Source organism: Sprattus sprattus (genome assembly GCF_963457725.1).
Source record: "Sprattus sprattus genome assembly, chromosome: 13".
Classification (NCBI taxonomy): Eukaryota; Metazoa; Chordata; class Actinopteri; order Clupeiformes; family Clupeidae; genus Sprattus; species Sprattus sprattus.
This window is the reverse complement of record NC_137911.1, coordinates 24,010,043-24,024,871: the sequence shown is the minus strand read 5'-3', so window position 1 is coordinate 24,024,871 and position 14,829 is coordinate 24,010,043. Positions and strand designations below refer to the sequence as shown.

General features: G+C 41.2%; 2 protein-coding genes across 4 annotated transcripts; both read left to right on the top strand.

Moving 5' to 3' along the window:
• The first annotated feature begins 498 nt into the window (after positions 1–498).
• On the top strand, positions 499–3,582 carry LOC308374685 (putative deoxyribonuclease TATDN3). 3 transcript variants are annotated; one of them, XM_080850583.1, is made up of 10 exons: positions 499–662; positions 775–807; positions 898–971; positions 1,087–1,171; positions 1,247–1,309; positions 1,541–1,650; positions 2,244–2,299; positions 2,388–2,500; positions 2,872–2,949; positions 3,175–3,582. In XM_080850583.1, exons 1-10 carry the CDS (start codon positions 609–611, stop codon positions 3,316–3,318), a joined length of 810 nt encoding a protein of 269 aa, XP_080706709.1. In that variant the 5' UTR covers positions 499–608; the 3' UTR covers positions 3,319–3,582. The 3 variants fall into 3 exon arrangements, with proteins under 3 accessions (XP_080706709.1, XP_080706708.1, XP_080706707.1); XM_080850582.1 differs by having other exon boundaries at positions 2,869–2,949; XM_080850581.1 differs by having other exon boundaries at positions 2,244–2,311.
• Positions 3,583–6,274: 2,692 nt separating this feature from the next.
• coq8ab (coenzyme Q8A-b) lies at positions 6,275–14,423 on the top strand. Its single transcript, XM_080849830.1, has 15 exons — positions 6,275–6,428; positions 6,633–6,795; positions 6,978–7,322; positions 7,613–7,679; positions 8,556–8,630; positions 8,757–8,882; positions 10,701–10,786; positions 11,030–11,170; positions 11,375–11,456; positions 11,662–11,755; positions 12,079–12,220; positions 12,627–12,734; positions 12,834–12,899; positions 13,396–13,482; positions 13,602–14,423. The coding sequence occupies exons 2-15, from the start codon at positions 6,658–6,660 to the stop codon at positions 13,893–13,895; spliced, it is 1,851 nt and encodes a 616-aa protein (XP_080705956.1). The 5' UTR covers positions 6,275–6,428; positions 6,633–6,657; the 3' UTR covers positions 13,896–14,423.
• The last annotated feature ends 406 nt before the right edge of the window (positions 14,424–14,829 follow it).

Genomic DNA, 14,829 nt, shown 5'->3' with positions numbered 1-14,829 from the left:
TGTAAAGAAATAATGGGCTAAATCAACACATATACCTAAGAGCACAAACAGGTGTTAATATAGGTTACTCTATCATTAGTGTTTAGGCTATCCTATTTCTGTAATAAGCCACCACTCAACCCATACCACTGATGATGTGGGCCAAACTCCATAGAGGTAATCTAATATTGAAAATACAATGTAAGATGAAATAAATAGAAGAAATGATGCTGGCAGGTGCAATTGTTTTATTTCCATAAAATATTTGCTTTAGTAATAAAGCACTAACAATGAAATCCACTTACATTTCTGCTATTTCATGAATGTATTTATACTTCAAGGTGGTTTTGATGTTTGATAGGCTAGACGTCATTTAAATAAACATGCTTAGAGTGAAAATTGCTACTTTGTACAACAAACACTTGTAGGCTACAGTACGTACATTAACTGTTCAATGACTTTTATTTTAAAATGGACGAAAATGTGTCTGAAAAGGCCACATCCGGTTTCCCCTGATGGTTGAAGTTGCCTAGTGCTGTGGTATGGAGACACATGTGCCCTCTTCAAGCAACTGATCTGGACCAACTGAAAAAAACTGTTTTTGATCTAGCATTGGATTTGATACATTCATGCAGGGTTACATTGATTGCCACTGTCACATTTCTGCCGCCGAGTTTGACAACGTATGGTGAAACGCTATCTCCTGACTTAGCTATGGCTCACTGTTTTTGTTGTTGCCTGACTGAAGCTGATATTATCCCCTTTAACAATTTGTGCGCCTGTTTTAATTTTTAGGACATTGATGTTGTCGTTGAGAATTCAAAGAGAGTAAGTTCGATCACAGTCCTCTCTAAACTTCAGTGATGTTACAGTTGCCACGTTCGGTCATCATTGTTTTGGCTTTGCTTGTTCTGACAGGCGGGGCTTTTAGCTCTTCTGGCTGTTGCAGAAAATGCAGGGGAGTTTGAGAAAATCATCCGGCTGTCCCAGAGGTAATTTACTATAGGTTTACGCAGCTTCAAAATATCATCTTTTTCTGGAGACAGCATAAGCACACACTTAATACTGAGATGAAAATGGAGGGAAATGAGCATTAACTGTTGACAGGTTTTCTGGCTTCATCTTTCCTTGCCTTGGAGTCCATCCTGTCCAGGCAGCGAACGACTCAGAGCAGAGGGGAGCTGTCCTTGAGGTATGCCCCTCATGAACATAGATTTCCTGTGTCCATTACACACACATCTGTAATCACATTCTCTGTGTTGTGCAGGATCTAGATGCAGCTCTGCCCCTGATTGAAAAATACAAAGACCACCTTGTAGCTGTTGGCGAGGTGAGAATGTTGATGTGGTATCACAATGTGATTTTAATACACTACAAGAAAAGCCCAGAAGGTCTCAGTTCAGGAGGTCCATCAGATGTGGTGGTGCAGTGGTTAGCGTCATAGTTTTGTCAGCAATTGACCTGGGGCTGATTTCCAGTCACTGCAGGTTGTCTGTATGTTGCTTTGGATAAAGGTGTCAGTACCTTATGTTACCTTACCCCTTGTGTTATCCACCCACAGGTAGGCCTGGATTTCACCCCAAGGGTTGTAAGTTCTGATGCTGGGAAGGACCAGCAAAGACAAGTGCTCATTCGCCAGGTGGAACTTGCCAAGCGACTCGGCCTTCCCCTGTAAGTCTGTTCAGAGTTCAGAGTGGTTTGTTAACTTGTTCTCCTTGAAGCTGCATTACTAAATGCATTTGAAATACGCAGATTCTGCATCAAAGGGTTGTGAACTGTGCCTTTTGTATTTTTGTATTTTTGATTGGTGGTCTAGCATTTGGCTCCTTAGTGAACTTTTGCAAGGCTCTAGAAAAGTATGGAATTCGAAAACCTTCCTTTCTAGACTGGAGAAAGTGTAGAAAGTCTGAAAATGTTTCAGAAAAAGTATGAATATCAGTGTCATAATGCAATAATTTAGAATCGGTATATGTACAGTATATCATGTGTATGTATGTATGAATGTATATGTGTATGTACAGTAGCAGTCAAAAGTTTGGACACACCTTCTCATTCAATGGTTTTCTTTATTTTCATTATTTTCTAAATTGTAGATAAATACTGAAGAATGCCTCATGAATCTGATTGAGAGAATGCCAAAAGTGTGCAAAGTGTGTGTATGTGTATGTATGTATTTATTTATGTATGTATGCATGTTTTTTATAACTTCCCTTGTACATTACAGCAGCTCTAAATTATGACATACTTTTTAATGCTCTTACCAGAAATGTCCATTCAAGATCTGCTGGCCGACCCACAATCCATCTTTTGAAAGAGCAAGGTCAACCTCCAGGTTAATTGGTACGATTAATATAATTATGCTTCACAAATTGAGTTATTATGAAGAATGCAATGTAATTTATTAACAGGAGCCGAGAATGTTCTTCTTCATGCATTTGATGGAAAGCCATCAGTTGCAATGGAGGGTGTAAGGGCTGGTTATTTCTTTTCCATACCTCCCTCCATCATAAGAAGTGAACAGGTAATCACAGCTTCCTCCTTATCCCTTTTAGAGAAGGTGCTGAGACAGTAGCCTGCACCTGATGTGGCTAAATATGCAATTTGTTTTCCATTTTTAATGCCAGTCAAAAGATGAGGAGACTGCTATTTTTGACAAACAGATTTAATTAGAGAAACCAGACCTCATTATATTTCTTAAACTTATTAGTATCATGTAACCCCTAGAGAAATTTTATTGTGGCAATGTTTTCAAGTAGAGAAAAACAGACTATTCAGATTTAAGGAAAACAAATAAATAAATATAAAAATATATACATAGGAACTGCTAGTTTTGGTAATTTGTATATTAACTGCATGAATGCATGTATTAATTTTCCTTTTTCCACTAAGAAGCAAAAACTGGTGAAACAGCTACCATTAGAAAACATGTGCTTGGAGACAGACTCCCCTGCCTTGGGCCCAGAGAAGCAGGTACAGTACGGTATAAGCAGTCACTCAACATTAATCCCAGTGGTCTGATTGAGACGTTAACCCTGAACTTTTTATGCATGTGACACTGAACTATGTAGTTTGGCTCTTTATGTACAACATTAATTTCATTCTGAAGACCAGGTGAAAATAAAGGCGTTCTATTAATATGCCATTCTTGCATCTTGGCTAATGTAGTACATGTAGTAATCTGGGTCCGCACTACAGGTGAGAAATGAACCGAAGAACATCTCCATATGTGCTGAGTATATCGCCAGGATCAAAGGTGTTCCTGTGGAGAGGGTGGTGGAGATGACCACGCAGAATGCTCTTCGTCTCTTCCCCAAACTGAAGACACTCTTGCCCATATAAATGACTAGCTTCACATCATTGGCTATTTGAGCCACTGGTTTTCTGGCTGTCTGATAGTCATAAGTGGCTACTAGTGGCATGGACTTCATTCTTTGCCTGCTTAAATTTTTTTCAGGGCTTATAAAATGTTATCAACTCAACTGACTGTCTGAAACAGAATCATTGTTGCAAGTGCAGAAGCATTTTCATATTTATATTTATAATCAAAACACATAGTGCACTTTATTACATATTGGTAAATGCCCATACAGTATGCAATATCCTTCCCCCTACCATCAGTTTTTGAAGTGTGTCAAATACATATTTATTCCGTTAAGACTTGTGTTAATACATTCTAAAAAAAAAAACATTCAGACTGGATTGCTTCTTGTTGTTGAGTTAATTTGCCAGTGACCTGGTCTTTAAAACAAGTCTTGAGGCCCATACAGTTTCAGCCTGGGACAGGATATTATCCAGTTGCATACTAGATGTGAAGTGGTGGATACAGCAGATACCACCGGATTTGTGAAAAGGGTATTTTGGAATAAATGTGTCGTAACCGTGGTTACTGACTGGTTGGTTATTAAATTATTCATGATGCTTGAACATAAAGCAATACTGGCGCATTACAGTACACTAAGGTGACCAGACGTCCCCGGTTTCCGGGGACAGTCCACGTTTTTGGTGGCCTGTCCCCGGCTGGAGCTGTCCCCGGAAATGTCCCCGGTTTTCACAGATAGACCCGGGATAGAAATTAAAAATTAAAAAAGAAAACAATGACCAAAACGTTTAGTTGCGTAGCCTACACGCCACAGGCTCAAGCAAGCAAGCCAGCCAGCAGCCAGGGCAGCAAGCTCTCGCTCAGAGTCGGAGCTCAAAGATCTAGAATGACCGTCTTTTTAGTATTTTGATTGGTGGAATATGCAGCGCGGTAGAATCTTTGCCATTGGCTTCTTTTTTTTATTTAGAAAGAGATCGCGTTCACTCATTCATTCAGCCAGCTAGCTCTGACAATACGAGTACAACAAGATAGGATAGCATTGGGATAGGTTAGTGTCATTGTTTATCTTCTATGTCATATATTATTTAACTCATGATCTACATATTTAACCCATGATCTACAATAATCATATTATTTAACCTATGATCTACAATTTGCAACAATGTGTGTTAAGCAGCAGCTATCTGTTGGTCAGATGTCAGTCACATCTGTAGACTTGCTAACTAACTTGGTTAACTTTTTAACATTAGCAGTGATACTAGCTACAGTACTATGATATTACAGTTTCACTAGTCTGGGTTACTAGAGGTAGTTGGCAACTTGACATTAAATGAAACCACTTGAAAGCTGAGGAGTGCGGACTTACATTAATCACAAACCGTATGAGGTATGCTATCTCTGTCTGGGTGGCTCCGGGAACGTTGGTTTAAAAGCCGCGCAACCACTCTTTCCTGCCATCAATTTTGTTGTAGGCTTTAGATACAGCCTGGTTGAACACGAACGTTTTCGTTTTATATTGTATCAACATACGTTTTCAAATAGCCCTGGGCCAGGCTGTCAGATGTCTATTTTATCACTATAACATTATACTCAAAATCGGAAGAATATTTTTTTCTTTGTCAAGTTTAGTCAAACTGCTGATGTTATGGCAGTGGGTTGCGTTCAAGATGAGGAAGCAAAAACAGTCTCATCAGTTCAATTTTAAGCAGGAGGTTAAAAAATGTGCTAAAATATGAGCTTAGGCTACATAGATTTTCATGTAGCCTAAAATAAGGGTAGGACTACATTACCTAAAAACTAAAACAAAAAACGTATGTTCTTGTGGTGGTCTCTTAAAAGACACTAATTAAATGTGTTTTTCCCCACATTAACTTCACATATTCTGCATTAACAAAGATGTCAACTGGAAGTGTGCCACAGAACTTATTGTTATTTAGATTATTCAGATCTCCCCCCTTCACCTTGACATTGCTTGGATTTTTTTTACTGAAATTGTATTTTGAATCTTTTTGTTTGTTTGTTTCTTAAATCACTTTTGGTATAGTAATACCTAAAAAACAATTCCAAAGATCATGGAGTGTATGGGCCTAATCTGTATTTTCATTGTTCCAGCTGATTACACAGAATATAGGAATACACTGCATTTAGTTTCCTCAATGGCCTTAACATGTTCTATGCTGTAAAAACATACACCTGACACCCATATGTGCAGACCAGTCACTCATCAGCCAAGCACAGAGGTTAGGCCTACTGCAATGACGCTTGAGTCAACGAGGTTCTTATCACAAAAAATTGGTTCTAATTATCTGGCAAAATTTCAGCCACTTTGTGATTAGTTTTAAGATAAATACTCTTTGTTTGACACTTCCCCTTGCAATTTACAAGAACAAGGGTACGATTAAACTGCTTTATGAAAAAGGGCCCAGCCAGTGTCCCCGTTTTTCCGTTTACAAAGACAAAAACTTTACATGTTTTGGAGGTGTTAACGTATCTGAACTGAAATTGTCCCCGGATTTTGTCTCAGAAATCTGGTCACCTTACAGTACACTTGAAATCGTAAATGTGTCAAGATCTCCCCCTAGCGGTGAATCTTTCGATTGAAATGTCAAACCAATATTCAAGCCATACGAACATTGGCCAAAATTGACCGAAGTTAAACTACACGGGACTGCCTTATTCGTAGCTTATGTGATAGGAATGTCGTCTTCATTGGTAAACTTCACGTTTTTATCGGGGTGAAACACCATTGAATAGATAACTTTTGCTGAACGCTAGAGGACTCTCGTGACCAGTAAGAAAAAGTGAAAAGGTCAAGCCCGACTTTTGCCCAGCCCTTTGGTCTATTCATTCGTTCCACGCCCACTGTTTTTTCTTTATCGATAGATTTCATTGGGTCGCAACATTGTCAAACTACTTAGCCTTTGTTTTTTTTAAATGGTATCAAATTATTGAGATGTCCTTGTCGCTAACTACAACCATGCACGCTTCCTGGTGTCAGTGTTGACCGAGCATTCTTTCCCTAGATGGAGAAAAGTTAAGGGTGCCGATTAACCCATTTTAAACCTGATTCTATGGCTATAAAACAAACAGATCAAGGCCTTCTTACCGTGTGAGATTTTCGGCAGATCTGGTAAGTGGGTAAAATCGTTTGAGTGTAATGCCCCATTAGGTGAAATGTGGCTGAATATTTATATATTTTATTTGGCTGTTTTGAGCTTCTCGGGATAATGATGGGATAACGCAGTAGCCTATCGTCCTAAACATTTCCTGGCTTAAAGGAGGCTTTGGCTCAGAGGTTGGTTGTCAGTCCCCTGCTATCAACCTATTTCCACAGGGTGTGCAGATAAAGTAAGAAGATCATGGCTGGAGACAAGTTACTGATGTCAGGGCTGGTCAGGCTGAGACCCAGGGCAGTGCAAACACAAGCCCTGGCAGTTTGCAGTGGACTAAGAGCTTTTGCCACAGGAAACATCCATATTGCACCATTGAAGTTGCAGGTAGGCTACTGTATTAGAATTCCATGGGCTGGTTCTCTCTTTGCATGTTCAGTATGTTACCACATCTGTGTGACCAAGCATGAGTTTGTGAGTAGAGTCAAATACAACATGCCTGAAGCAGTATAGCCGGAGCATTAACACAGTGCTATATTGTTAACGTCTTGCCCTTAAACTGTGTACAGGCTGTCAGGTGCAGAGCACATTTCCTCAGTCCAAGAGCAACTGTGGGTGCTACCCAGTATCAGCCCTATTTTCTAGAAAGAGGCTGTAGTTCTGGACCCACAGGGGCATACAGACAAGATGAGATGTTGAGCCTTGGGATACGGAGCAGGGAAGATGCAAACACAATACACCTGGGGAGATCCCCACGCCATCTCCTTAAAGCATGCAGGGATGGCGGACTGCATCCCTCCGGACAGAGGCGATGGACACATCAAGACCACTCGTCTGTGGGCAGCACGAAGGCTGGGGCTGTGGAGGGAACAGGGACAACCAAAAAGAATGACTCGACACGGCACAAGCAAACAGTACTGTTCTTTCAACTTGCTACATTTGTCATATATGGAATGAAACTCCTGTGTGAAATAGAAAAATTAAAGAGCAGTTCAAATGTATCCATTACTGTTATCATCAGTTCAGATGTGTTACATCACTGTGATGTCCTTAGATTTGGAAGTGTAACTTAATATGGACTTATTTTGCTTCTGGTTATAGGATCATACAACACCATTTATCTTAAAAGATGTTAATATTGTTCGAACCACAGCAGTGACTTCAGAGTCAATGGAGCTGTTTCCTTTTTTGTTCATGTCCATAGCTCAGTGAGACTGCCCGAGAGAGGAAGGTGCCAGTCACTAGACTTGGGAGGCTAGCCAACTTTGGAGGTGAGACTAAACAATATGGTGCCTTGGGTTTACATCTACGATGGGGATTTTACTTTGGTGAATTATAATATACATATTTCATATACACAGAAAAGGCTTCATAGACATTACCCACTATTCATAAACTCTTGTGAAAGGTATCAGAACAAATGTGACCCTCATGGAAAATGCAGACTCTCGTGAAAGGCACCAGCATTTACATAGTTTTTTTGTGACAACTGATATTTGCTGACAACACATAGTTTTATGTGTTTTAATGTCTCTGAACTAGGACAGTGAATATAATTTCACTGGCTTAATGAGACATGAACACCACAGATCAATACAAAAGTATTGTATCAAGCTCCTCTCTGTGTGTTCCCCAAGAAAGTGGAGGCTGTGGTGGAATGTGAGTCCACAGTGAACATGCATGACTTTCTCTTTATTCTGTGTGTGGGGAAAAACAGTGTTTGCCCACCTCTGCTTCATTCACAAGAGGTGCTTAAGTTGGACTAGAGAGTTGTGATTCAGTTCCTGAATGCGCCAGTATTGCTTTATGTTCAAGCATCATGTCTGAGAAACTGCCCTATTTTTTTTTTTCATGAGATGGAGTGATACGAAGAATGTGTTGTCCTTTAGACAGCCCTTTCTGCATCTTAATATGCGACCAGCATTTCATTCCTACAACACATTCTTTTCAGAGATATTAAAAGCACAATGCATCTCCACCAAGTCCAGTCCTAGCCCTGAGAAATGACTTTTTGGGGCTCATGCCAAACATGTCTTTACAGCCTCCATCATGTTTCAGTGGAATACTTAACTGCAAAAATGATGAGTGTTTGGTGTACTCTGCTGTTTGAGGCCCTTATGTTTGTGGATGTCTGGTGTGTGCTGCAGGGCTAGCAGTAGGCCTTGGCATTGGAGCTATTGCGGAGGTGGCAAAGAAGAGTCTTAGGTCAGAGGACAAATCTGGTGAGCCTCCTTAAAAGCACAGAGTGTACACCACTGTGCCTGACATATATGGATATTTTCAGTAAAGACAGAAAAAAAAATGAAAAAAATCACGCATATATTAGTTTTTTTGTGTGTTTTTATTAGGAAACAAAAAAGCCATCCTGGACTCCAGCCCTTTCCTGTCCGAGGCGAATGCGGAGAGGATCGTCCGGACGCTGTGCAAAGTGCGAGGTGCTGCCCTGAAGCTAGGGCAGATGCTGAGTATTCAGGGTGAGAGGGCATCAACAGTTGCAACAGTTTATTTAGCAAGCCCTGTGGATTTTAGTGCTTGGCCTTTGGTGAATGAGGCTCAGTGTCTACTCAGATGCAAGTTTTTACTTTGTTTTATTTTTTTTCATTTAACTGTAAATATATATAAAAATGAATATAGCTCAGTGCAGTAAGCTGTGCTGTACCCCTAAAGGCAATATTTATCCCATATTGGAGATTAATTGAACATACAGTATGTTCTGCATATAAAATGAATCTAATCTAATTAATACTCTCACTGTTTTGATCTACTGACGTTGAGGTGGAAAAACTCTTCCAACCTTCAGGGTCTGTGATAACAGCTTGATTATCAGCAATGCTGATACCCACCCGGCTGTGTTGGCATGTTGTTTGCACAGTGTTTTGTAGCTTGAACACTCACTGTGTGTAATTCAGCCTGTTTTCTCCAACACCCCCTGAGTCACTGCCCTTGACAATGACTTCCTGTGTTGGCCCGTTCCCTCCCCTATCCCTACATGGCTTGGCTTATTTTAGCAGATTGCATAGCAACAGATGACTGAAAAAGGTCAGCTTGCCAGTCTGGTGTATCATCTCATCCCCTCGCTCTGGTACGAAAGACTCTTACGCAGGCTATAGTCTGTTCAGAACAAAACAAACTGTGAACACTGAGTGAATATAGTATGGTGTTGTGAAGGAAACTGCATATGTAAGTGCTATCAAGTGAACAAATGAGCAGCATTAAGCAAATGTTGAAATGAAATGTGCCGTTGCTGTTGCCATTGCAGTCAGCTGCTAGTCATGCTGGGAGCACACTGACCCACTGCATGTGGTGTGACTGCTGTCGACCAGGGATTTTCCACAAGCCAAAATAAGCACAGCCAATGCTAGTGGGTTATGGTGACCTTTGGAGAACAATGTGAAGCCACCATACCACACATGAAAGAAGTGCCCTGGCCTGAAATGTGTTTGTAAGCTGATACCTGACACATACATAGTACAGTACAGTGCTGTGATGGGTTTAGAAGTTCATTAAGATTCTTTGAGAGGCAAGGCCTTGTTGTTGTTACATAGTGCCAGTTTCAGTTATTTTAAGGGGGACCAAAGGCCTAGTTCCTTTTCTGTACTGGCTGTTTAAGAAGCACTACGTCACCCTCAGAGGGGAATGTGCCATTGCCGTCCATTACAGCTCCACCTTGATCACTGTAGTTAGGTCCTTATAACCCTTGATAAGGATTAAATTGTGTAAGGGGTCGGAAGGACAAAAGTTACACTGAAAAGCAACTGACAGCTTGTAGTAAGCTCTGTAATATAAAGATTCGAGCCTCAACCTCTTTTCCCTTGAGAATGACTTCCAACATGACCTACTGGTGAATAATTGGAATTGTATAATTGAAAATGTATAAGAAACTCAACTACTCAACTACATTATTACAATCTATACTCAAAGTGCAGCCGTTAGGGAAAGCTTAGCTGGTGCTTCCTTCTTGCCATCTCTCTTCATAGCTCATTGAGGAGTTAAAAAATCTAGTCTAAAATCTAGTCTACAATATCTTTCCAAATTGAGTCTTAGTTCAGGGTGTTCTTGGTCAATTATAAAGAAAGAATCACTTGGCATGATATATGCAGGCGGTAGCAGGTTGGTGTGTTAGTATTCACTGTGTAAATTACATACTAACAATAGTTCATACTTACAATAGTTCATGTAAACAATATTAATATTTTTGAAGCCAGCACTAATTCCCTGTCAGAAACTGTGCAACTTCATAAGTAGACATTTACCTGAGATTGTTCATTCCCATCTGCATTTCACCATTTTAGATGATGCTTTCATCAACCCTCAACTGGCGAAAATCTTTGAACGTGTGCGGCAGAGTGCAGACTTCATGCCCACCAAGCAAATGATGGTATAGTCTGAAATGTGAGGGTTAAAAAACAGTTTTTCTGCTAAAATAAGACATGTTTTGTTTTGTGCAGTGAAACCTAGTCACGTGCCTAAATACATTATGTTTATAAAATTGCTTTGATTTAGTGGTAAGAAGGATTAATACATAGATGATTAAACTTAAAGGGGGATTTAGGCATAGGTCTTCAACTTCAACTGGTCTTTGAAAATGCACCGTTGAGTCTGTGATGCTATGTTTTGGCAGAAAAGCCTGAACTCTGACCTGGGGCCTAACTGGAGGGATAAGGTGGAGATGTTTGAGGAGCGCCCGTTCGCTGCTGCTTCCATTGGGCAGGTCCACCTGGCCAGGATGAAGGATGGCCGGGAGGTGGCCATGAAGATCCAGGTGAGGCGGCCATGCCTGCCGTTAAACTCTGACAACAGACACATGGCCTAGTTTCTCAGATCTCAGTTTCAGTTCTGTCATGAATAGTATTTTTAATTCAGTTGAAATGCAACTGTCAATCGCATTGACTGCTAGTGTTCTGTTATACTGAAGGTCCCTAAAAAAGAATAACCTCTGATTGGTCATTGGCATGGTGTGTTTTAGTACCCTGGTGTGGCCAAGAGCATCAACAGTGATGTGAACAACCTGATGACAGTCCTGAGCATGAGCAACGCTTTACCTGAGGGTAGGGAGAGATTTAATATTATCTGATTTAACATAGCAACAGATCCCGCTTTGTAACAGTCCCCATTTTCACTCTTGGTTGTTTCATCTTCACCTTCTCATCTGTTCTCTCTGTTTCCATCTCTCTCTCTCTCTCTCACCCTCTCTCTCTCTCACCCTCTTTCTCCCTCTCTTTCTCTCTCTTTCTCTCTCTATATCCCCCGCAGGCCTGTTTCCTGAGCACCTGATCGAGGTGATGAGTCGGGAGCTGGCGCTGGAGTGTGACTATGTGCGAGAAGCCAAATGTGCGAAGAAATTCAAGTGAGTCAGATGGAGGTGTGAGGAAGTGAAAGGGGTGCGTAGTCGAAATTCTGCTTCATGTTTAAACATCAGAGTGCCTGCTCTCGTTGAAATTGTTTGATTTATGTAATCCATATGAAATTGAGATGGATGGATTGAGTCATTTCCACACTTGAGTTTAATCAGGATGGGTGTATGAGGTTTTTCGTTTATGTCATTTCATTGGTAGTTGGCTAAACAACACATTTTTAGTTGTTTTTATGAGTGTGTGTCTGCGTGTGTTGCACCTGTATGTGTGTGTGTGTGTGTGTGTGTGTGTGTGTGTCTGTGTGTCTGTGTTGCAGGGAGCTTCTGAGGGGCCACCCATTCTTCGACGTGCCTGATGTAGTGGACGAGCTGAGCAGCCGCCACGTCATCACCACTGAGCTGGTGAGCGGGTTCCCACTGGACAAGGCCGAGGACCTGCCGCAGGAACTCCGCAATGAGGTGCAGTTCACCTCCCCAGAAACCTACACTATCTTGTCCTAATAGGCTGTTCTGGGGTGTCTTCCAGAAGACTGTGTTTAATGTAAATGGCATTTGAGGCAGAAACAGTAGTAAAGGTTACAGAACAGTAGTGCATTGTTAGAACTAATGTTACAGGTAACTGGGTGAATTAAATGATGTGATAATGTGTATAAATGGGAGGTTTTATCTTTTGTTGTGTCTAAAAATAAACCACTGCATCCTGCTGTCAATAAGTAGAGCAGTCTTTTAATGTTCATGGACACGGTAGACATAAATGGCAAGATACATGTTTTATTTTATTTAAAGGGTGTACATCAGAAACCGTTTGATCTGATTTTAGGAGGCATATGTATCATGCTGACGTTATTCTCTTCTCCCCTGTCAGATCTGTGAACAGATTCTGGTGCTGTGTCTAAGGGAGCTCTTCGAGTTCAGGTACATGCAGACCGATCCCAACTGGTCCAACTTTTTCTTTGACCCACAGACCCACCGGGTGAGTTCAGTTGGCGCCAGACCCGCTGCTCTTCCTCTTCCTTACTCCCCAGCAGCGAAATAGAGCGAGTCTCAGCTTATCTTCTCTTTCACCCCTCAGATGTCGCTGCTGGATTTTGGAGCTACGCGGGGCTTTGATGCCAGCTTCATTGATGTATACATTGAGGTATTGTTCTGTCACACACCTGAGTTTGCTTGGAAGTATTTAATCACACAGTAGAAATCTCCGCACTGTTTTCCCTTGAGGTTTCAGGCTCATTTGGGTGAAACAGAGGTGTATAGCAAAGGATATTAGTCTGGGGTATAGAAACACGCTTCCCTGAATGCTAACTTACTCAAATCTAGGCATTAAAGGTTGTTATTGTCATTGGTCATATCCCACCAGCTTTGGAATTCATGTGCATTTGTGCATGAAATTTGATTGTGTGTGTTTCTTTTTTTTTTTTTAAGATTTGTTTTTTGGGGTCTTTTTGCCTTTAATCAGATAGGACAGTGAAGGTTTGGACAGGAAATGAGGTGGAGAGAAGAGGTGGGGAGTGGGATCGGGAAATGACAGTGGGTCGGATTCGAACCTGTGACCCCGTGGGCTTTCAAGCCCGTACATGGTCGGAGCTACTGCTCTTTTTGCTTTAACCAATCAGTTCTCTCTCCGCTTCTGTCAGGTGATAAAAGCAGCAGGCGAGCAGGACAGACAGGGGGTCCTCCAGCGATCCATCGACATGAAGTTCCTCACTGGCTATGAGTCAAAGGTCAGAGGTCACACGTCAGTGACACTGAGATAACGATGTTCCTTCTTTGTGTGTGTGAGTATGTTACCATGGAAACCACGCACAACCAATGCGCTGGTCTTTGCCTTTTTTTCCTTCAGGCCATGGTGAACGCCCACGTGGACGCGGTGATGATCCTGGGCGAAGCGTTCGCCTCCGCCGAGCCGTTCGACTTCGGCGCACAGAGCACTACGGAGCGCATCCACAACCTCATCCCCGTCATGCTCAAACAGAGGCTGACCCCGCCCCCAGAGGAGACCTATTCGCTGCACCGTAAGATGGGCGGCTCCTTCCTCATCTGCTCCCGCCTCAAGGCCAAGGTCAGCTGCAGGGACATGTTCCAGGAGACCTACAGCAAGTACTGGAGCGGCCGGCAGAAAGATCTCAACCAGTGAGACCAGGTGAAGGTGGAGACGTTGTTTTGTTTATTGGCAGGTTTGTTGTCTTCTGTCTTGGATGTGCAATGTTTGACAAGATACATCCATGTATTGTTGGCATGAGGTGGACCATCATAGAATAATCATGTTATGCCTGATCAAATTATTTTTGTTGTTGTTGTTATAATAATTTGTTGTGCTGTTTTGAACTACTGAAATGAAACACTTCAAATCATGTCGATTTCAAATATATATATTTTCGTAGTAAAATGCACAAGTCCTTCGATGTCTTCCATCTGACACGTGAGGGGATGAGACACATCAGAAATTATCAAAGTGATGAAGCCGTTTCCACATTTTCTGCTGTTTATGAGATCAGATGAATCTCCTAAAACTGTTTGAGCTAGACAGTTGTGTAAGAGAACTTCAGCCATATGCTGTGATCAAGGTTTTGTGTAATGGGTTTTGTATTGTCAAGACTGGAAATTTAATAATTAAAAATAAAGAAAAAAATGTGAAAAGCAAAAAAAGGAGTGAATGGAAATGGAGTGGATCATAGAAATAAATATTTATTGATTTAAACAAAGTCTTTGTGTGGTTGAAGCACATTTCTACTCAGTATCATCATTTATATATTTCTCTTTTGAAAATCTATATAATAGAATTAGAATAATACTTTTGGACCTCAGGTATAGGTGTAGGAATGTTTTCTGTAATCTGAGACAAAAGAGGCTGGGGAAACAAAGCTGTCTTATGATCTGAAGTATGATCTACAATCGAAAGAGTGTATGCTTTAGTGCCTAAAGGCGGTTGACATATTTATATATATTCAAAGATATAGAAGATTGCACCTTTATGTAATAAGTGAAAGTTACCTTCAGAGACACGTGTGACAGACCTTCAACACCCATCAAACAGTGGGTTGACAGTATTATTTCTGTCATATGGGAAT